Raw genomic sequence first — 23,724 nt, forward strand, 5'->3', positions numbered from 1 at the left:
TTGACCGAATATGTAAGTGGACACCTTAATTAACATTTCAAAAAAAAAAGATTAGATTTGTTATTTAACTAGCATTGTTTTTAACAAATGAAGCTGAAATGGCGTCTTGGGGACGATTGTAACAATAAGTAAAGGGAGGATTGTAACAGTTGAAAATAAATAATCCTATGTTTACAAACTATTACTTGACTCTTTAAGAACCACCAATAGTTTCCTATATCATTTATATTATGTTGCTTTTCTTCATTATTTTATTTGTCACCTTTCACAACATAAATTTAAATTTTTAACCCCTTAAAGTGAAAAGTTTAACCCCTTAGGTCTCTGCTCATTATTATTTTTACTCCTAAAATATCACTACTATTTTGATCAATAAAAAAATATATCACAACTATGATAATATGTATAATTAACTATGTTTTAGTTAAATTTATGAACTGTTACAATTAACCCCGTAAGTGGGGACCATTGTAACAAGTGCACGACTGTCAAAAAATTTTAATAACTAATATAATAACATTTAAAATAAGGTGTTTTTTTTCTAGTAGAGGATAGTCTACTTTACTCGTCTGTCAATTAATACTAATAATATATTGGATTTTTTGTTAGTTAAAAATAGTTAAGTAAAAAATGTTACGATTGACCCCACTCTCCCCTAAGTAATGCTTTAAGATAACAGTTCAAGATTTTTCTTCCTACAGAAACACTAAAACAGCGGTATCTCACAGCACAAAAATCTTACCTCTGAATAAGGTGACCCAGGTTCGAATCCTAGTGACGACTATTTGTATGAATGCTGATCTCGGCTCCCTTAGAACGCAGTGGTATTTTATAGAACTTTTTTCAAAAAAATAACCGAGTTTGTCTGTTAGAAAGAAATTTGTTAAAATAACAATAATCATCTGCTAAAAAGACAGACGTCTGTTTTTAAATAACAGTATATTTCTGCGAAATGAAAGGCTTTATGCTGGCATAACAGCTCATAGCTTTTATCCGTAAATTTAACAGATTTTTATTACAAAGAATATCTTTCATTTAAACTAAAATTATTTATTTTTATATCCCTTTTTCTTACTTTCTATCAATGGATGCTGAGAAAAGTTTTGCACGTGTAAAAATGTATGTTTATATTTTAATTCAATTATAAAATAAACAAAAAATAATTCAATTTCAAACTTCCTTTACGAAAATAAGATTATATGTTTACCATTATTATAACTAATGTTAAGCAGGTTTTGTTGATTCTCCTGCTCAGAAAATTCAGGTCGAAAAAAAAAGCAAATATTGCGTCATTTTTTAGATGGATTGATAAATGAATGCGCATTCATCACCAAGTCAGAAAGAATAAATGTGCCTAAATTAACATATAAAGAATGCAAGCTAGATAAACATTATTAACCTATGACAACGTGTAACAAATTCACCACTTGGCTTCAGCAATAACACACCAAGATTCAAATCGTGGTGCACCTGGTGCAGCTGAAATCACAGGAACCGTAAAAACTATGGACGTCTCTTGCCCATATCGTTTCAGCATTTGATGTTATAGCGCAAATCAGCCCTATTAATCATTGCAACTGCGTCAACGAGGTTTCGGAAATTTTTGTTTGAGTGCAAAATATTCGTCAACGCTGCTGAAGTGCTTGCGCTTCCTGCTTTGTGCGTCTTCGTTTCCAACTTTTTCGAAATTATGATGATCCTTGTAAGAAGAACGATGAAAGTTTGTGAGTCTGCCTTTCTTAGATTTTTAAACTAAACTACTTTTTTTTTTAAAAATTCAAAAACTTTTAGTTCTCATATTTTTTTCTTGAAATTTTATAACAGGGCTGCAAGTGTCCGAAAAAAATGCAAAGTGTTCATAAAGTTATAGTTAAATTTAGCGAAAACTTATCGTTTCACTTACTGTCAAAAAAAAAATACAAAATTTTTTGAACCAAATTACTTAAATTTTAAAAAAAAACTTTTAACTTACTAAGATTTTTTGCTTGATTGCGTTTCTATGTTAAGTTTCAAGTTTCCAAAAAAATTAGAAAGGTTTACAAAGTTATGATTAATTGAATGAAAATTTCTCTTTTTAGCTACCGCAACTTTCACAATACTCCCCATAGCTGGATTTTTTTTTCAGAAACTCTCAGCCTTAAAATATCGCATTATTTTACATCAAAAAATGAATATTTAAATATTATTGTGAACATATGATTAATTAAAAATTTTAAGATAAATTTATGTTCAACTGCTTACTTTTCAATTAGTTTGCAAAATAAATTTTACAGCAATTTTAGTTTTGTACTATTATGTAAGATATATATTTAGAAAAAATAATTATAGCTTATGCTATGATCATATAGAAATACAGTAGTTTGTTACTTATTAAATCCAATTTATCCAACTAGAATTATCCGATTTAACAGATAGAACTACTTAACACCACAAATAATCGAAGTGTTTTAAGCGACATTTTCTCTCAAAATCAATATACAATTTATTTTACATCATGCTGTAAAGAAATATCAGCAATCACATTTACAGCACATGAGAAGATGAAATATTTTAGTGCACTTGGCGCTTCACTTTATAAATTTTTCATCAGCTATTGATGAGGGAGTACAAAAACTATTATTCAATGTGTTTGCGAGCAATATTAATTCATTTGTACATACGTGCTATAAGATTTCCTTTCTATACTAAATGCTCCGTAATACTGCCTGAATTTTAAATGCTTTGTTATAAGAACTTTAATTCTGAAAACCAGAAACCCTGAAGCAGATGAACGGAAAAGTTACCAAATGAATGGTTTCATTTTAGTTTTGATCAGTAAATTATTTTAAACCAAAATTAAGGTGGTTTTTTTTGTTAGAAATGTCATTGCCACGGATTACAGTAATTTAACTAGAATTTTTTTTCTCCGTGAAAGAAATTGTGACTAAAAACATCAAAACTTGTTTGACTTCCGGAAAGAACAAAGCGGAGTTTAAAGGGTAACCATAGGTACAAAAGAATTTTCTCAGGGAATTAAACTTGTTTTTCTGGGAATGAAACTTGTTAAACTTCCTTCTGCATCCCTCGCAAGTGAATCAACAAAATTTCGAAAGTGTTTTTGTATCTTCTTAAATAGCCTAATTTCTGTACCATAATGTACATTTTTTTATTTAGATTTTGACTGTGATATTACATTGTATCAAAAGTGGTGATTATGGAACACCCAGTATATATTTGAATATCTCTCTATAATAGAAATCGTTATCGCTACCGTTAATATTGTTTCGGGGGTTCAAATTTAAGTTTCAATTATTTTGCTGCTTAAAAATTAGAAACACTAAATTATGAAGGTGTAACAAAAAGTGTTAAAAGAACACAATGAAAAAAATTGACATTTCAATAATTAGTTCGAGAGTAATTTACTGATATTCTTGTCTTAAAACTTCCACGTGGGCCTCTCTGCAAACTACAGAAATACAGCTACAGAACTAAAATTTGAAGTGCTAAAAGGGCTATATTTGCTTATAAACTTAACAATATCCCATTTTGTTTTTTTGCGATTTTTTTTCTTTAAGTATTGACTATTAAAAAAACGACTAAAACAGACTTTTTACTGTAAAATATGAAAAAATACTCTCAAATGTTACTCAACAGGAAATGAACTATATTTTTAGCCATCATTTATTTAAATGTTGTCTTGAAAATAAGAATTTTTGTTCAAATAAATGATAAAGGCGTCAAATTTGAAAGAAACGGCAAAAAACCCTAGAATATCAGCCACAGCAAAATGCGTAATTCTCACTTTACTGTTAGAAAAAAAAGCACGATGTTTTTTTCAATCAATGTATGCCAAAGCGGCGTTTTCAGCGTAGCGTAAATGGCAACGTTGTTATCATAACATTTTTAGCAATACGTTACGGTAAAGAGGTTAACTACTTGTTGGATTGATAAATGTATTGCTTTCTTTTGTTATTTTTAATTGAATTTATGAAGTTATTCTAATGATTTGGTTAATTGCTTCAATTCCATGAAATGCTTAAATGTTTATTTCATAGAAATGTCCATTGCTAACAAGGACAAATGTACATATTCCAAAATAAATTTCGATTTATTTTAGATGTTTTAATTTCTCACCATATTTATTGTTCTTAAATTTATTTCTAAGTTAAATAAAATACATATTTATATGAATGACCTACCGTTACTCTTTTTAGACAAAGAATAAGTTCCGAAAGCATTATTATTAAAGATTTTTTTATTTTAGTAAGTAAAAAAAAATGACAGAAACATTTTTTTCTTATAATAACAAAAAATTTAGAATAAAAGATTTGGAACTGATTCGAAAAATTTATGAGAAGTATAACTGTGCATGTTAATGATATGAAAAGCGTAATGATGACATAATATTATAATAATGATGTAATGATATAATAATAGTATAATATTATTATAATAATATAATAATGATATAATAATAATACTGCAATATAATAATAATAATAATATTGTAATATAATAATAATAATATTGTAATATAATAATAATAACTATACAATAATGATATAACAATTACACACTTATATAATGTCATATATCCATATATGGCAGTACTTTTACTTTCGTTACTTGTACCGCCGGTACAAGTAAAAAGTACGTACTTTTACTTGTACTTCGTTACTTTTTTAGGGAAAAAGTACAAGTATTTTTAACGGAAATATCGAATGAAATCGTTACTTTTTTCTAAAACTCGATAAGCTTTCTAAAAAAAAAAGAAATTAAATTTAAAAATAAATGCTTATGTTTCTTTAATAAAAAAATTAATGTGCAATTTGTATGCATTCACAGCTAACTTTGTGTTTAAATACTTTCTGTTTCAACTTAAAACTGCACATTCAATTATTTTTTACTAGCTCAAAGATCACAAAGCTATCTGAAACCCCGTGTTTGCTTTGCTTATGTTTGTGCTTTTAATACGCTTTTCTAAAGAGTAAAATAATTTTAAATCAATGGTAATTTAAGTAAATAAAAATAATAAATTAAAGTTAAAATCAATAGATAAAATTTCTTTTTCGTGCGAATCCATAAAAAGTTTGATACTAAAATTATATTTGATTTTAAAACTATATTTGATTTTAAAATTATATTATACGATTATATTATAAAATTATATTATAAAATTATATTATAAAATTATATTATAATATTCTTCCGAATTTAAAAATAAATTTATATCCATAACTTTCAAAATTAAAAATAATTAAATAAATAACAACAATTTTGCAAAAACATTAAAGAACATAAGAATATTATTCAATAAAATTTTAGGTTACTTTGAATTTTCGATTTCCTAGAAATGTACTTTTAAATCGTTACTTTTTTGTTTAGTACTTGTACTTTTACTTGTACTTTTTACTCGTTACTTTCTTTAAAAATACTTGTACTTTTACTCGTTACTTATTAAAAGTAACGTTGCCATATATGCATATATCACTATAAACAGTTCAAATTGGTTACGGCATTTTTATCTCTTGAGTGTTTTTACTTTTAAAAATTTAGATTTAAATTTTAAGATTTACACCTGGCAACAACTAATCTCTGTCTTATTATTTTTACTTTTATCTCATTTATTGATTTTTTTTGTTGCTATTTTTGATATCAATTCAAACGTGAGCTTATAAAATAAAAATTAACTAAGATTAAGTAAAATTCTGTGGCAATGTTTCTATAATTTTTAAACTGACTAACTGAAAATGTTTTGAATGCATGGTAATTGCCCTTCACAATGGCAAAATTTATTTATCAGATGCACAATTCATTTTCCATAAAATGTAAAAATCACGCAATTCTAGTCTCTCTCTATCTCTCTCTGTCTCTCTCTCAACATTATATGAAAAACTAAAGATAAAACTTGTTTGTCTATATTTATACTGTTATTTCATATTTTTTTTTCTATTATATTTGTTTTTTATTATATTCTGTATCCCAATCATCAAAAAAAACATGACACTCTACAAAACGTTTTGCTCAATTTTAGGATTTTCGTATATCAAGAGGCATACTTAATGCTTCCAGGAAACCACGAAGGATATGTTAAACGAAACTAACTTTTAAGTAAAAATTAGTTAGATATGACATAAAATTAATTACTAATTAATTGATTATTAATTAAAATTAATTTATAAATAACTGATTATTAATTAAAATTAATTTATAATTAGCTATTAATTAAATTTTTAAACAAGCACAAAAATGGGATTGATAAACATAAACACAATTTATATCTATTTTTTAACTTTCGACACTTAAAGTTTGAGGGAATCCTATATATGTTAGATATAACCTCATAGAACTAAGAAATCATTATCCTGTTTTTAGACCATCCCGGTAAAGGAACCGAAGTTGCTTTCTTGTTTCTGAAGGGCTGTGGCTTAGCATCTTAATATCACAGTTAATAAGGATTCTATATTAATGTAGAAATTAAAAAAGTAATCTGAAAGAATCAATACCTTATAGGGTAAGTAGGGGAAAGAGGTAATATGTATAACTTTTTTTCCAATCTCTACGCTATTAAATACATTATAGAAATAAATGGTCAAGACTACCAGAATATGGTTACATTTACCGTGTTTCAGACTCTTTGGGAATACCAAATATCTTGGTAATTTTTACCGATGCGCTTTGTTAATTACATTTGATAAAATTAGCAATAAAATGTGGTTTTATAATATGTGATGAAATTTAGTAACTTTGGTAGAATTTGGATAATTTTATCACGATGCCTTTAAACATGACATAAAAACCAGGACTCGAAAAAACTCAAAAATTTTACCCGTCCCCGAGGACGGCTTGTCCAACAACGTACCCGTCCTACTTTGAAACTAACCCGTCTCTTCTAAATAAATAAAAATATTATTTTTTCTTATTTATTACAATCATTTATATAAATTACACATTACACAATGAATTAGTAACTACTAGGATTACATTATACAGTAATAAAAGAAATACTAGGTTACTAATAGTAAAACCTAGTACTTTTATGAAATAATTTATTTCTTTTATGAAATAATTTAAATGACAAAGGTCAAGTTATCTGGAATGTTAATTTATCCGAGGGTACTGCGTTTTTTAAATGTATTAAATATGACGTTTGTCAGTTCCACAATCAAGCCTACGATTTACAGAGGCTTCTACACAGAAATCTGAAAGGGGTTTTCCATTTAGATGAATGTTCATAATTGCGTTTAACGCTTACGTAATGTGTTTTTTTGTAAGTTCATTGCTGAAAAGTCCCTTTCAACTGCTGCAGTACTCCCAGACGGAAAAAACATCAATCCACCATGCGCAGTATGCTGCTGTACGGGATTTCTAAATTAGAGGGTCATTTTAGAAGTGAGGCGCTAGAATCTTGTAAGATAATAAAAATTGAAAGTGTATCACGAACATTAACGGAAAATGGCCGTCCGCGCGGACGTGTGATTCGAGAACTTCATTGTCCGCGGAAAATTTTTGACCGCCGAAGACGGGCGGACGGGTGGTTTTTCGAGCCCTGATAAAAACCATTCATTCGGTTAAATTTGCTTTTCAGATCTCTATTTTTTCTAAATGTGTGGTAATAAGAACTGTAATTTTGAAAACCAGAATTTCTGGTAAACCGTTACCATATAAACGGAAAAATTGCCAAACAAATGGTTTAAATATCGTATGTTTTGGTTTCAATGACCAGAATTAAAGTTTCTTTTACCAGAAATGTCATTACCAAACAAAACGGTAATTTTACTAGAATTTTTTTCCGTGTGTCCTCGCCGATTTCCAATTTCAAAATGACAAATATTTTTGTATTTTACAGGGTACGAGCCATATGCCTGGCCTGCTTTGTCGTTCAAAATTCTCGAAGGATTTATTGGTTATTTTTTATTCGTGCACTTCAGACGAAAAGAGCTTTCTCTTTTAATATAATGATGTAACATCTTACAAGGATACAGATTTGTAATGAAACTATTTATTTTTGACAAATCATGACTTAAAATGCCAACAAAAGAATGTAAATGTACCAACACTGCCTAATTTACGCCCTCATAAAATTTGGTCGTATGATCAAGCGTAATAAACATAAAATTTTCTGCAATCTTAAAACCATGTTAAGTTGAACCATTATTCTATTGAAATTGTGCCATATTTCTGTTCAAAATGAACCGTGTTTCTGTTCAAATTGAACCATGTTCCTGTTCAAGTTCAGCCATGCTTCTGCTCAAGTAAAACCATGTTCCTGTTCAAATTGAATCATGTTCTATTTTATTACATACCTTTTCTATGGTTTCAATTGAAATTTAAACTTTCCACCATTTAGTGCGATATATTATATAAAAAGTAATTTTAAATGTATGAAAGCATCTTTAATACATTTTATGTAAAGGTTCATCCTTTCCTAGACTTATTATTACATTACAATGCTTAATGTATATGTTTTATATATGTTTATATATGTTATATATGTGCTTTTAAGATTTTTGTAACCATTGATAATGTAATACTACTTCTGTTATAATCCTAATGAGTTTCCAATCTTATACTGATATAATTTCAGAAGTTATTTTTCATTAAAATGTGCTGAATTTGCTTAATGAGTCATATTTTAATATGCATGAAAATACTCGTATGCTTATTATGTATGTAGTATATGATGTTTATATTTTTACATTTAATTTGTGCCTCCTTATTTATTGTATTGTTAAGTAAAATAAGTAAATTAATGTTATTTATTTCTCTAATTTGTAAATATTAAGATATTGCAATTTTTGAATTTGTGATTATAAACATTTTCGATTTTTTAATTATATTGCTGACACGTAATAATAAGGATTCTATTGATCTTTGATGATCCAAAAATAACTAGACAATAAAATTTATCAATCACTTAACTTCAAAAAATTGACTGAAAAGTTTAAATATACTTAAATGAATTCGTGTAAATTTGTGTAATGTAATTGCTTAAATTCAATAGGCAGTTTGTTTGTTTTTCAATTTTCATATTCATTTAATTATTTTTATAATCATTTGAAAGTTTTCATAATCATTTTATATTATTAATATTTTCAAAATTATTTTAATATTTTCCATTCTCAGTTTTAGTGCTCTTCATAAAAATTTTAATGTTTTCTATTTTCATATCAGTGTTTTTCATAAACATTTTGATGTTTTATATGTTCGTTTCAGTGCTTTCATGTTCATTTTAGCGCTTTTTATGTTTATTTTAGCTTTTCTATGTTCATTTAAGTGTTGTTCATAAACATTTTAATGTTTTTATGCTTATTTTAGTATTTTGCATAATAATTTTAATGTTTCCATAACCATTTCATTATTTTCATAATTTTTTTAATGATTTTTATAATTATTTTTATATTTTTCATTTGAGTCCTTTTCATAATCATTTTAATATTTTTAATGTCAAAGTTAGTGTCTTTCATAATCATTTTAATATTTTTAATGTTAATGTTAGTGTTTTTCATATTCCATTTTATGTTTTTTAATGTTTTTCATAATCATCCAAGAATCAATACATTTAAATTTAGAAGAGTCGTATTCCTCATGTAGACTACAATAATTATGGTAACTCTAAAATAGCTTAGATCTGCGGAATCAAATCCTTTGAACATGCCTTTTAATCAAAATTACATTTCTTTATTCGAAAACTGAAAAACGGAAAAAATTTGAATATTTAAATTTAGTTGACTCCGCTAAGTCAAATGCAAGTTTAAATTTAAAGGGGGCAACCTCAGTTTCAAGTTTTCTTATTTTGCGAGTTTCTCCCGAAAAGTTACAAAATGGTGTCCGAAAAGTATTTAAAAAATTTCAGCGTTTTTAAATGTTCCAAGGCTTTAGAATTTTATCACAAAAATAAAAAATATAATCTATTTAAAATAATTATTTCCAGTTAATAAGAATTTCAAATCTTCATGGTTGGTTCAATTATTTTCAGAACTGTTCATTGATTTTCGTTCTTCTTGAAAAAATTAAATTTATAATACAATTTATAAGAAAAGAACTAGCGAATTTGGTTTGTTTATTTTTTTCTCGTAGAAGAGACATACAATTTAGCTTTCAAGTAGTGCAAAGTTTTGGATTATATTTTCGTGTTTTGTTCCTTCAAAGCAATAAAAAAAACAATTTTTGAAGTAAAAATGATTTGGAAATAATTTTACTCTTAGAATTCAATGAAACAATTAATATTTTTGTAATTGCTGAACTAGCTGTTAAGTTGCAAAATTATATACTATTTGAAAAAAATGTTTTACTTTACTGAGAAAAAAAAAGTAAGAAAAGCAGAACATGATAAAATTGACTGTGTTTCTGGTTCTATGGGAACACCAAAGAGCTCGATAATTTTTTCTAAAGAACTTTGGGAATTATTTCGGTAAAATGAACAATAAAATATAGTTTTATAATATGCAATATTGTAAAATTTTCTAAATAACAACTTAGAGCATAGTATAAAAATCACTCACTCATAACATTTTTCTTCTAGGTTTGTATTTTGTTACCAAAAAAGTTGTAATTAGAACTATAATTTCGGAAACCAAAAGCTTTGGTAGACTATTACCATATCACCGGAAAAATTACCAAACGAATTATTTAAATACCACATAATCAGTTATCATTAATCACAATTATAGGGGTTTTTTTACCAGTAATGTCATTAACTTAAAGTTAAATTTAATCAAAAAATTTTCTTCTTGAATATTTGAATCCAAAAAAATCATACAACATTAATTAAGGATGGGGAGGAATACAGAAAAAGTTTAAACTAATATAAAGTTAATGACAAACTATGTTCGAAAAAAAATTTATAAATACTAATTATAAATATTCTCCACACTCCCAGCAAGTTATCCTAATTTAAAAGCACATAATTCCATAAAAAATTAAAAAAAATACTTCAATTGCACCGTCGGAAAGACGATAGACAAACTCTTTTGATTCAAGAAAAATAATTTGCACCTGAATTTGATCTTCAAACTAAAATTATTTTTAAAACTTCTATGTTCTAATCCTAAGCGCACGCAATCAAACCAGAAGTCTAAAAGCAAATCATTTTTTTAAATTTATAAGTTATTGAATACATATAAAATAAATAAAATTAAATAACTGACATTTCGTAACGTTGTCTCATTGGCCATAATTAATCAAGCTTTAAATTTAAAATGAGAAGTTTTAATTATAATTATTTGCTTCTCTTCTCTTACCCAATCATACAATTTCACTAATCTTACTTTCTTTTTTATTTTTAGGTCAATCCAACAAGCACAAATACTCAACTACGTAGTGTAAATATTAAGAAGAGATTTTTTTCTGTCGTAATTCACTATCCATTATGAAAAGTTGGTTAATTGTAAATTTTAACGACACAAGATCCAGAAGAGGCTTTACTGAAAAAAAAAACATTATTACTTTATTAATGTTTTGAAATAGAACTATGTTATAAACTAAATATACGGCACAAATAAAATGGAAAGCAAATAAAGTAGGCTTCGGTAGCGCTTACTTGAAGAAGATAAACTCCCTTAGAATATCCACTAGATAAAAATGGGCGTTTAAATTCAAAGAGCACCTCAATCAAATACTTCAAGAACAGGATTCAATGTGTTGAAAAAAACGTCTCAGCACTCCAGAAGGGAAAAATAAAACTTTTGAATGGTTATAGAGACATTTGTGTTACGTCTCCAAAGAGTTTGTCGAAGGCTACCAAGAGATAATATGAGAAATTGAAATACAGCAATGTTGTACTTCCTGAAATACAGAAAGTTTACATACCACAGACCCCATACTGAAACTTTCTATAGTACAAAACTCACACAGAAATATAATATACTACAGAACAGGAATAGCAAGTTTCTATACAACATAACTCGTACAAAAAATATCTATTTTCCACTGCAAAAAGTACCTTGACAAGAACGTACAACTTGTAGCACTTTTTAGGAATCGAGATAGGAGTATGTCTACATCAGAGAAATTACGATTTCTAATAATGTGGAAAATTTGGAAAAGATAAATTTCCTTGCATATAGTAATATCCAATAAACTCATAGCTACTTGATACGGAAAGATTTGAAAAAGGGAACTTAAGAGTGATCAGTCACCAAAAAATATTTTTCAGAAACAAAAGTTCTTCTTTTTTATTAATTATCAAAACTTACGAGAAATAAAAGTTAAAAATTTCCGTAATAATACTCTTCCGTGCTATTACAGAATGCTACGGAATAATACTATTCTGTAATAATTCAGTAATATTGCTTGAAGAGTTTCCTTTACAATTTAGAAAAAAAGACGCGAGTAAAAGGAAAAATTAGTGAATGATTTCACTAAGAAACTATTCCGTCAGAGAATATTAAAATATTTTTCTCTTTAAATTCCGTGATCCACTGTTTCATAATGGAATTACGATCGTGTATCTCCACCGATTTCTCCATTTTCTTCTTTTGTTGGCTACTTTTTCTAAATGTCTTAATTAAGAAGAACCTAATTTGTTTTCTAATAAATCTGACCTTTTCATATCTTCAGCATATTGTACTAAAAGTTAGAACCATGTCCCGAAAACTCATATACTATGAATAACCAAAAAAATATTCGGCTATGACAGGCTCATCGTAAATATGCCCAGTAACATTGCTAAAAACTTAGTTTTACAGATAAGTTTTGTAGCTTTGGTAGTTTTAGTTGCTTAGTTCTGTTAGTTTTTACTAACTTTCTTTTCTAACTTAGTTTAATTTAGTTTTCAAAGAGTTAATAACAATTCGAATCTTTAAGGCAAACCACAATAACAAAATTAAAAATGGAACTCAGAGACTGGTTGATTCTCCCCACCCACCATTGGTACAAGGAAATAAGCCTGGAGCTTCTTTGACCTTCCCCTTTGAAAGGAGAGTCGGCACCACCATCTCCCGCCTAGCTACCGGTCATCTTAAAGGTTTACTATTTTCTAAGGGAACTAAAACCTACCCCCTCTGCCCTAAATGCCATCTACACTGGGCTTCCGCCGATCACATCCTGAACTGTCTTGGTCTTCTCTGGGAAGACATTTACTCTACTCCTCTTTTGGTATTTGATTTTCTTCAGGTCAACGGGTTCATAGATCTGGTCTGATTTCGTCCGGCCAGAAGAGGATAAGCAACAACAACAACAAAAATGGAACTAAAAAAATTGTTCAATAAAAAAGGAAACATTTAAATTTATCTGTCAATTTTATGAGAGTTACTAAATATTTGACTTGTAATTGTAGCCCCATGCTTATTACCACAAGTTTTAGTAGCTATTGAAACTTTTCTTTACAGAGAATGTTACTGAAACTTTTCAATGTTCATCACAAAAGAGCAGACTCTTATAAACCCATAACACGAAGGGGTTTTTTTAATCTCATGACTAGAACTTTTTTTAAAAATTAATCCAAAGATAATAATGTAACAATTAATGTAACATATAATGTCGATATGGTGCAACTATGAGCTTTTAGGATAGTCAGGGCGCATCATAATGAATGAATACAGTAGAGCAATTCGTGACCACGAACGTAAGCAAAAAATTGTATCAAAGGCAAAGGGAGAACACGAGTAAGAAAATAGAAAGAATCATAGGACATCATTAGTATAAAAGGAGCACTAGATGAATAAAATTTAAATTATTACAACAGATGCCATCAATTTTTTGCATGCAAGTAAAAAGCAATGCTTTTCATTTCAGTTTAACATACCAGCAACTTCTTTGAAGATGGCAACAGCTCAGGTGAGCCCTATTACGGGATCCGTTGCAGATTTTCCAGGTTTATAATACTAAGCCCCCACTCTATCTCCACTATCCCCCCCCCATTTATCTCCAGTACTCTCGTGCAAAGCACCACCTAGTGACTAATGATGACGTATTCTCTCATGGGTTGAAGTCCAATTTTCAATCTTAATATGTGTGCTACCTCGCTTAAAGTTTATCACTACATATTTGAGGCACCCTAAATTTAGTGATTCCAAAGCAATGTTAATTAACAAAATTAAGCATTGTTTTAGTTTATTACTAGCCTTTTTTGAATTTTATTTAACCAATATGCAAGACGTATAAAGAAATAATTTGAATTAACAATAAAATATTCAATACAAATGCATAGTATAATGCTGGAAACGTGAAAAATCTTTTTATATTGTTTAGAAAAAAATATAGTATTCCTGTTCTTTATACAAACAAAATTCGTTGAAATTTGTAAACTGACTTGTTTTGCATTTATGTAATTGATTATTATTTTTAAGATAAGTTATTTTATATTTTTTATATTAGTACTTACTTATGTAAGCTAACTTGTGATTCATAATATATTAAAAAACATTTTCTCTTTTAGAGCTGTTGACTTGTAAAGAATGTGATAAAGTGTTTACAACAAAAGAAGCATTAGAAGCTCACAGACAACGCCACCCTACAAACGACGTCATAAAAAAGCATCGCTGCAATTTCTGTTCCTACTCGACAAAATATTCAAGCCATCTTCGGAAACATATTTTCACCCACACCGGAGAAAGGCCATACAAATGCAACGAGTGTCCAGCTGGTTTTACACAAAATTCACTTCTGCGAAAGCACATGCTGAAACATGCAATCAAGCAAGTAGTCCATAAATGCGATCGTTGCTTCGAGAGTTTCGATGACAAAAGGGCTCTAGAAAGGCATACGAAGATACACAAGAAAGAAGCTAAGAAATACCGATGCTTCTACTGCAGCAAAAAATTTTCTAAATCATCATCTTTGCTGAAGCATGAGAAGAAACATAACCAAGAGGATTCCTCGGAGTCAGAAAAGGAAGAAATTATTTTTAAAAGCAAAACTAATTCCAAGCCTGCCATTGCAAACTCAAAAGTCTCAGTAGCTGCATCTCCAGACAAGTCTATAGCTTCTGCAAAAGAGAACCCCGCTGAGTTGAAAGAGGATTCAGCGCATTGGAAGAAACACAACCAAGACGATTCCTCGGCATCAGGAAAAGTGGAAATTATTTCTAAAAGTAAAACTAAATCAAAGAATTCCACTGCAAACTCAAAAGTAACAGTAGCTGCATCTCTAGACAAGCCTATAGCTTTTGTAAAAGAAAACTCCGTTGAACTGAAAGAGGATTCACCAATCTCTCCTGCACACTGGAAGAAACCCGACCAAGACGATTCCTCAACATCAGAAAAGGAAGAAATTATTCTCATAAGCAAAACTAAATCCAAACCTGCCATTTTAAACTCAAAAGTCTCGACTGTATCTTTAGCTTCTATAAAAGAAAATTCCGTTGAATTGGATTCACCAGTCACTGTTATAAATAGCCCGGAACAGCTTGAAGAAAATCTCTTTGCACCTCAACAAGAGCTACCTCTTAGTTTTATAGAAGTTCCTTCAGTGTCTTCTATGGAAAAATCCTACATGCTTGAAGACACCAAGGAATTCGATTTATCCAAAACTTCCCCACAGACTTACAAGGAGAAATCTCCTACACCACCAAACATAGAACAGTCTTCTACGCATTGGAAGAAGAAAAAAATGTCTTCCCAAAATGTTTGGTCACCTGCGCGAGAAGCTATAGAAAGTAAATCATTTAGTTTCCTCGGGAAAAAAATTTATGATAGGAACCAAACCGTTTCGTCTGAGTTAGCACTAAATTTGTCAAAAAAACCAGGCGGTGATGGAAATTATTAACACTGATAGAGAAACTTGTACAGCATCATAATTGGCTTTCAACTCCATTTTGATTTTATTTTAATCGTTAACAAGCTAAATTATCACTGATTTAATCTTTGTGTTTTGTAGTTTTCCATCATTTTATTTTATAATACTTTATTATTTTATATTATTTTATTTCGAAAGGTGCATCTAATATTTTTAAAAAGGTATAAAGAGTTGTTGATTTTTAGTATTTTATCGCAATCGTCATGCTGCGATAAAAAACTTATAGTGTTGAAAAGTAAAGTTCCAAAGAGTTCTTAACTTGATAGAGAAACTTGTACAGCATCATAATCGTTTTTTAACACAATTTTGATTTCATTTGTATTATTAACAAACTGAAACACCACTGATTAAATCTTTGTGTTTTGTAGTTCTCCATTATTTTATTTTATCATATTTTATTATTTTATATTATTTTATTATTTTTATTAAGTGCATTTATTATTTTTAATAAAGTATAAAGACATTTTGATTTTTAGTATTTTATCACAATTGTTATGCTGATCTTTACAAAAACTGACAGTGTTCAAAAGTGAAGTTTCAAAGAGTTCTTAACTTAAAAACAGCATCATAATCGCTTTTTTACACAATTTTGATTTCATTTGTAATATTAACAAACTAAAACATCACTGATTCAATCTTTGTGTTTTATAGTTTTCCAGCATTTTACTTTATATTATTATTTTAGTTCGAAAAGTGTATTTAATATTTTTGATAAAGAATGTTGATTTTTAAGTTTCTTTTTAATCTAAAGAATATAAAATGTCATATAAAATGCAATTTATTGCAATTATTATGACAGTTTTGACAATGGAAGTTTCAAAGAGTTCTTAACTTTTCAAGCTAGGTATTTCGAAATAAATAGTTTTCTTTATTAAAAAGTTTATATAGGTAAAATTCGAAAAATAAAAGAATAAAAGTAATAGATAAAAAAATGTATAAAAGTTAGAGCTTCAAGCACAATTTATAGAAATATGCACTTATCACATTATCTTTTTAAAATAAAAACCGATTACAATAGCGCAGACTGTTAAACATATGTTGAATAATCTTGTGTGAGCATCACTGCAAACCTCATCGTATATACCTCTCAGACCATATTCAACAGATAATGCATAAGATTCCCCATCCACACCACAGACTTTTCTACTCATATCAGCTGCACAAAGTTTACTTTGCACATGCCTAGAAATAATTATCAGAAGCAATATATTTAAATATTTATACTTATGCGTGCAATATATTTATACCTTGTGTTCTATAATCACTGCTCTAAATATATATTATTTGAATCAGTTAAGAGAAATAGGTATGATTATTTAGTTTTTCCGACCTGTCGGAAGATCGAGTATATAACTATAATTCTCGACAAATTCATTACGAATTCCAGATATCATTCTTTGCTTTGAAAAACCGTATTGCAGAATGAGCAGTCATTTGAAGCATTTTGTACAATCACTATACTTCTGGTAAATAAAATTGGCGTCGCTTTTTATTCTCACCGAAGTTGAGGAGTACATATATAGCTTTGTAGTTTCCTTGATCATTGTAGTTAGCTCTCTCGCTTTCGCCTGCTAAACACCATTTTTAACTCAGTTATAAGTTGATTCGTTTTCATAAAATAATACTAAATTGCTTGTATTTAAGTTGTTGTTGTTAGTTGTTGTTGTTAATTTACGTCGCACTAGAGCTGCACAATGGGCTATTGGCGACGGTCTGGGAAACATCCCGGAGGATGATCCGAAGACATGCCATCACAATTTGCTTGTATTTAAAGCTCTGCTGTAATGAATAGCTCTAAATGTCAGGAGACAATCAAAGATAGTTTTCGACAATGTCTTCAGCTACTTAAGATAATTGGTCTCCTCTGAACCGAAAATTATTTGAAAAAATATTGTTCTTAACCATAAAATAATTATGTTAAAATATTTATAAAGTTCTTATTTAAAATACTCTTAATATTTAAAATATCCTAAAATATCCTCATGATGTAAATATATTTTATTTACATACAAGTGCAAGCTTTCAAGCAATAGCCAAAGTATCACCTTTTTGTTTTTTACTACAACTTCTTAGTGAAACGTACTGGAGTTTGGAAAAAGAAGATACCATGGTGAAAAAAGATATCATGGTAAAGTGGGGAGAGTGGGAAAATTGCATAACCTTGAAAGATCTATTCTATTTACAAAGCCATAGCACATGCAAACGCAACAAATTTAACTGTAATGGCGTCAGTGCACAAACGATTTACCAGAGGCACGATTGAGCATGAGTAGAACTTCGACATTACGAATGAGATATAATGAAACTGTACTTACTTTTTCGGCATACATCGTATATTAAACAAAAACTTGAATTGGAGAAAAAGATTTATATTTGTCTTTACAATAAATTTGTAATCGTATAAAATATTTGATTTTTGACATTAACCTTCGAAGTATTTTTATTGATTGTCTGATAAGAAAAAAATTTTGACTGTGGGGAATCTTGTATCTCTTAATCAACAACAAACAAATCTCTCAAAAATTCTTATTCTGTTAATGATTCTCAAAAGTTCATAAAGTAATTTGAAAATTTAAATATTCTTGAAATCGTTAATATTTTTTTAAAAATAATGAAATTTGAGGAAAAATTAGCCAATAAAATATTTGTCCTGGAAATAAATCTGGAGAGACCAAATCTCTAAGAATACAATGGAGAAAATCTTGCTCAAACAATACAATTTGAACAAAACATATTACAATAAATACTAATTAGTAATTTATGTTTAGAACAGAATTAAACCTCATAAAATTTTGTAAAAGCAGGATTCTATCTGTAATCCAACTCCGTAATTTCAATTCTTAAACATTAATCGCATACCTTACATATCTTGTCTGGTTACAATACTTAACTGACTAGCTTTAGCAAGATGCCAAACTAAATTTAATCTCAACCTAGTTAATTTAATCCTGCTGAAGCTTAATGTTAAGAAAGATTTATTAACAAATAAACGCTACCATTACCATGGTGTAACAAGACTAATCAATATGCATTGCTACAATACATTTCTACAATATGAATATTGCATAAACGGAAAGAGAAGTTCTAGTAAAATTACCATATTGTATAGTTATGACATTTCTGATAAAAAAAAATAACATAATTTCGATTAATAAAAATTAAAATATACGGTATTCAAACCATTCATTTGGTAATTTTTCTGCTCATATGGTAATGGTTTACCGTAAATTCTTGTTCTTATTACCACACATTAAGTAAAAAATACAATCCTGAAAAGTAAATTTAACCTAGTAAATGGTTTTTATACTATAATCCAAGTTACCATAATGAAATTACCAAATTTTACCACGCTCACCAAATTTTATCAAATGTCATAAAACTCTATTGTTAATTTTACCAGAATCATAATCAAAGTACTTCGGTAAAAATTATCGAGCATTTTGGTGTTCTCATATAACCAGAAACACGGTAAATTTTTGCCATATTCTAGTAGTTTTGACCATGTTTTTATTCGCAGAGTAGAAGTATCTTGGGGTCCATACACAAAATTACGCTCCCCTATACTATTTATTTATTTATTGTTACTTACTTGCATATATTTTCCAAGGTCACGTGCTTATTTTTGTCACTGTGGCCACATTTTTCCAACTGAAATTCTAGACTTCGAAAGCAAGGATGTGAACTCAAGTACTCTATCATGGAAATAAAAAAAATGGGATTAAAGCAATTGTAATATTATTTCTATCTTACGTGACAGATTCGGAAAATAAGTTTCCTCTTCAGTTTAAGAAGAAATGTTTTAATGAAGATGGTGAAGTCAATGAAGAAGAAATGAAGTTAAGTTAGAAGCAATGCTGACGTCACGCAAGCCGTTCAACGCTTCTTCTGAATTCAAAACCCTGATTTTTTTTCCTGGAGGGCTCAAGTAAAAATGATATGACAAATGTTTCAACGTCCTTGATAGTCATGTAGAACAAAAATTACGTCTTAACTTTATATCCCATTAAATTTTTGTCTTTCATACACTACTCTGTCCATAGTCGCTTATGGAAACTTATTTTCAAACCCTCCCTTCTCGTAAAACGGCCATTTTAACACATTCTGCTTAAGATTCTATGTAGGGGTAGCGATATCACAATTGAGTTGCCAATTGTAAGCAGAAATTATTCTAACTATTCAAACACTTAATATTTTTAAAATATTATTGTTAGGTCTTTTATGCATATATTCCAATTGTTTATGTGCAGTAGTGGACAAAATCATTATGAATCAATTATATTCAAAGTTAAAAATGTTAGCTTACTATACATTTTGTTAACACATAAAAAAATCTCCCGATAAAACAAAGATGCAGTTATGACATGACAGAGGTTCCAAAACAAAGCTATTATTCAGAGGTTCCTAAATATTCCATTAAGTATTCCATCGAAATAATAGATATTGAATTGAGGTAACTCTATTGTTATATATACAATTACGTATTATACAATTTATACCCATTTTCATTTTGCAAATAGAATGCTATCTGTGAACAACATAACTTGTAAATGAAATTGAGAAATTTTCTTAGGAAAATCTTAATCTTCAATAAAATAAAAAAAACTGGAGGAGACCCCAATTTTTTTTAAAAATATTGAAATTGATCCCTCCCTGGGAGCCAATTTTGGCATCTTCCGAAAGTATTTGACGCGTGTATTCTTAGATTTTTTTTTATCCGATACGTACACCTCGAGTTATCGTACGTCTTTCAGTACTTTTCTGAAACTCTAAATAGAGAATGATCTGACTTACTATTTAAAAGTCTGAAATTTTAAAACTTTTTGTTATCAAGGATTTCTTTTACGTTTTAAGGTATCCGACTACCTTAAAAACGAGGATTTTCACAAAATATCACTTTTTTATTTTATTGCTTTATAATAATGCCCAATTTTTCTAGTTTTCAAAACTGTTTTGTTTTTGAATACACGTCAAGCAGAACTTTAGTTATAGCTAGTTTAGTGACAGATGACAGCTGTCTAACTTACCGGAAATTACAAAAATGAAACCGGTAGTAGGTAATAGTTTCGGTTCCATTTCTATTTGTGTGTTTATTTTTCTTAGATATTTAATTTTTAAAGGCTCTTAAACTCTCGGCTAATAATCTGAATTATATTTTAATTAGATTTTACGTTTCGTGGTTACTGTTTGTGGGTAACATGAAAATTAGCATATTTTTTAATAGTTTGTTTACATTTGAAGCGTATTTTCTATATCTTGATTTTAATTTGTTTTGAAGAAATTTATTGATTTCTTTCAAAAAAATTTGTTATTTATTTTGATAAATTTATTGAGTTGGGTAAGGGACGTACTTCTCGATCCAAGAAACGTAAATATTACGGTAATCAACAAGCCAACAAAAGCGATGATTTTAGTAAAGTTGATTATACCATTTCTTCAAAATTGTGTAAAGCAGATGAATCTATTTCTTCAAGCTCCTCAAAATTATCGATTTCCATTCATGTCAATAAAGAACTGATCCTTTTGGATAAAAACAATCTGTGTGGTAATCGAATAATTGATATTGAGATGCTGATGATGATATTAGCTTCATTATGTTGTCCGGTTTGCTATGATAACAAATTTCATTTAGAAGAAAATTCTAGATTTGGGCTATTATAAATATTATAAAAAATATTTTTTACTTCTAATTATAAATAAAAACTATATTTAGACATATATATTAAAGTGTGAAAATACAGTAAGATGGTTGTTTAATAAAAAATTGTTCCTGTGTTAAATGCTTTATAAGTAGTAGACTTTTGATGTTATTCACTAAATACTTTAAAATATCGCTAAATAATACGTTAAAATATCGCTACGTTAAATAAAACTAAGAAAATGTGTGAAGGAATGTGCCCCCTATAAAATATAATAACTTCCTACTGACAAACATTCATAGTTTTTAGAAAAAATGTAATTATAAACTTTAATTGTGTTTTTCTCAAAATGAAATTTTTGCTGTTTTTTGTCTACGGAAAACAAGATAACTCAACTAATTATTATAAATTTGTCTTCAAACTTTCAGAGATTGTTTTTTGTATTGGTGGTTATGTAACAGACCTCCAGAATTCAGATAACTGTATTATTTTTTGTTTTATGAGATATTTTGCAGTAGATAATGTGAAGAAAATGTAAAAAAAATGGAAAAATATGCTCAACAATCCATACATTTTTTTAATTTCATGATATCATTTAAGTTGAGGTTCATAACACTTCAGAGGGTTATACGAAACGGCTCAAAAAGTTTGATAGCTGTATGTACAATAGTATTTTGTGTAGAGTGTTTTCCGTTAATGAGTTATTTTCGTTAAAATTATATTAAAAATACACTTTAAACAAAAAATTTCCTGTATAATTAAATTTTCTCTATTAAATATGCTTATTTAAATTAATATACAATATAAATTGCAATAATGTTGTGGAAAATATTTATTTCTCGAAAATTTTGTCCCGAAGGTAGTCGGATACCTTAAGTTAAACTTAGTGAATCTGACAAAAAAATTGGAGGATTTCGCAAACATGCGTTAGATTCCGTACACTCCCACACGTAAAGCTCCTGCGCGTATTTTTTTTTTTTTTTAATGTCATAAAATACTACGTATTTTGCATTTTATTGACGAGGTTTTACAGAGCTACAAGCACGTAGCTGTTAAGCATTGTTTTCTGTTTTAGCCTACCTTAGAATTAACAGCGTGGAAATTATACAGATAGATCAAGGTGAACAACACAAAGTGAAGATTGGGGATTAAGTATAACAAAATGTTTAAATAAATCATGTTACCACAATCGTTTAATTTAATAAGAATAAATGAATTTCATTCATTTTAATTTAAAATTATGCTTGTTAAATTGCAATAGGTCCATAACTAAATATATATTTTTCTATTACTTCAAAATTTTATATATTTATTTGAATCATACAATTTACGTTAGAAGTATTTTCTTTTTTAACATCTATGTCCATTGTAAATGTTTGTTTTTATTTTGTGATCGAAGATGATGTTCCACTACGTTAACCTTTTGAACTTAAGAGTTTTTGCAATTCTTATTTTCGGTCACATAAATTTGAAATTTTTTTTTCCCATTTGCATGAGCAATTACTTCAAACTTAACTTACGAAGAATTTCTAAGAAACCGATCGCAAGTGCCGCGGGAAAGCGAAGAACGAAACTAAGTTTAGTTAGTAAGTAAGGTTAGTAAGTGACGTAGGGTGCCATCAAAAGCTGCCTCTCCCGAACTTTTTCATGATGTTTAAATTCATTGTCTTATTATTGGAATTATGAAGGACTTGGAATTCCATTTTGTATTTTGTAAAAGTTCTTTTTTCTCGACATATCTGTCAGATTGTCCACGCAGTTAGGTCACTTCTTATTTCTAGAAGTCTAATACTGTGTTATAAAAATTGGAAAAGTTCTAAAGTTAGAATAATATTAAAAATTTCAGAAAACAATGGATTTAAATTTGCTAAAAATTTCTCTCATAGATGGAGTTGATAATTTTCCAACTTATTATATTTGTTTTAAATTCATTTCATAACAATAATTAATGCTTTCATTATATTAATTCATTTTATTAATTTAAATTCATTTTATATATTTTATAATACTTTTTCCCTATAACTTACTTGATCTTTGCTCTGGCCCAGGATGGCATATCGCATTGAGAGAGTTGAACAAATCTGAAGCTAAAGCAGCTTCCATAGGAAGCTTCTTCCTACAAACAGGTGCAACATCATATAAACATTGGCCTTCTTCTTCGAAGAGCCTAATTTCAATATGAAATAAGTTCAGAAATTTTAATAGGGGTCTTCAAGTAAGTTTTAGAATATTTCTCACATGAACATTGGAACATTAGTTAGTTGTCCATTAAGGAGAAAATGGACAACTAGTAAATTTTTGTTTTGTAACCTAGCTAAGTTAACTGTAACAGAGTTAACCAAGACGTATAAACATTGATATGTATGAATGG

General features: G+C 28.5%; 1 protein-coding gene and 1 long non-coding RNA gene across 3 annotated transcripts; one reads left to right on the plus strand and one right to left on the minus strand.

Annotated features, from left to right (window-relative positions):
- Nucleotides 1-1,532: 1,532 nt before the first annotated feature.
- LOC107444853 (uncharacterized) lies at nt 1,533-16,198 on the plus strand. 2 transcript variants are annotated; one of them, XM_071183238.2, is made up of 4 exons: nt 1,533-1,724; nt 6,355-6,493; nt 7,829-13,758; nt 14,360-16,198. In XM_071183238.2, the coding sequence occupies exon 4, from the start codon at nt 14,599-14,601 to the stop codon at nt 15,685-15,687; it is 1,089 nt and encodes a 362-aa protein (XP_071039339.2). In that variant the 5' UTR covers nt 1,533-1,724; nt 6,355-6,493; nt 7,829-13,758; nt 14,360-14,598; the 3' UTR covers nt 15,688-16,198. The 2 variants fall into 2 exon arrangements, with proteins under 2 accessions (XP_071039339.2, XP_071039338.2); XM_071183237.2 differs by having other exon boundaries at nt 7,829-11,303.
- A 2,900-nt stretch (nt 16,199-19,098) lies between these two features.
- LOC147807269 (uncharacterized) lies at nt 19,099-23,724 on the minus strand. Its single transcript, XR_015435771.1, has 2 exons — nt 23,381-23,724; nt 19,099-19,409 (listed from the first exon to the last, which is right to left on the minus strand). It is a non-coding gene; the product is annotated as an uncharacterized LOC147807269 (long non-coding RNA).

This window comes from Parasteatoda tepidariorum, chromosome 7, assembly GCF_982258835.1.
Source record: "Parasteatoda tepidariorum strain Cologne lab strain chromosome 7, Ptep-v5.0, whole genome shotgun sequence".
In the NCBI taxonomy this organism is placed as follows: Eukaryota; Metazoa; Arthropoda; class Arachnida; order Araneae; family Theridiidae; genus Parasteatoda; species Parasteatoda tepidariorum.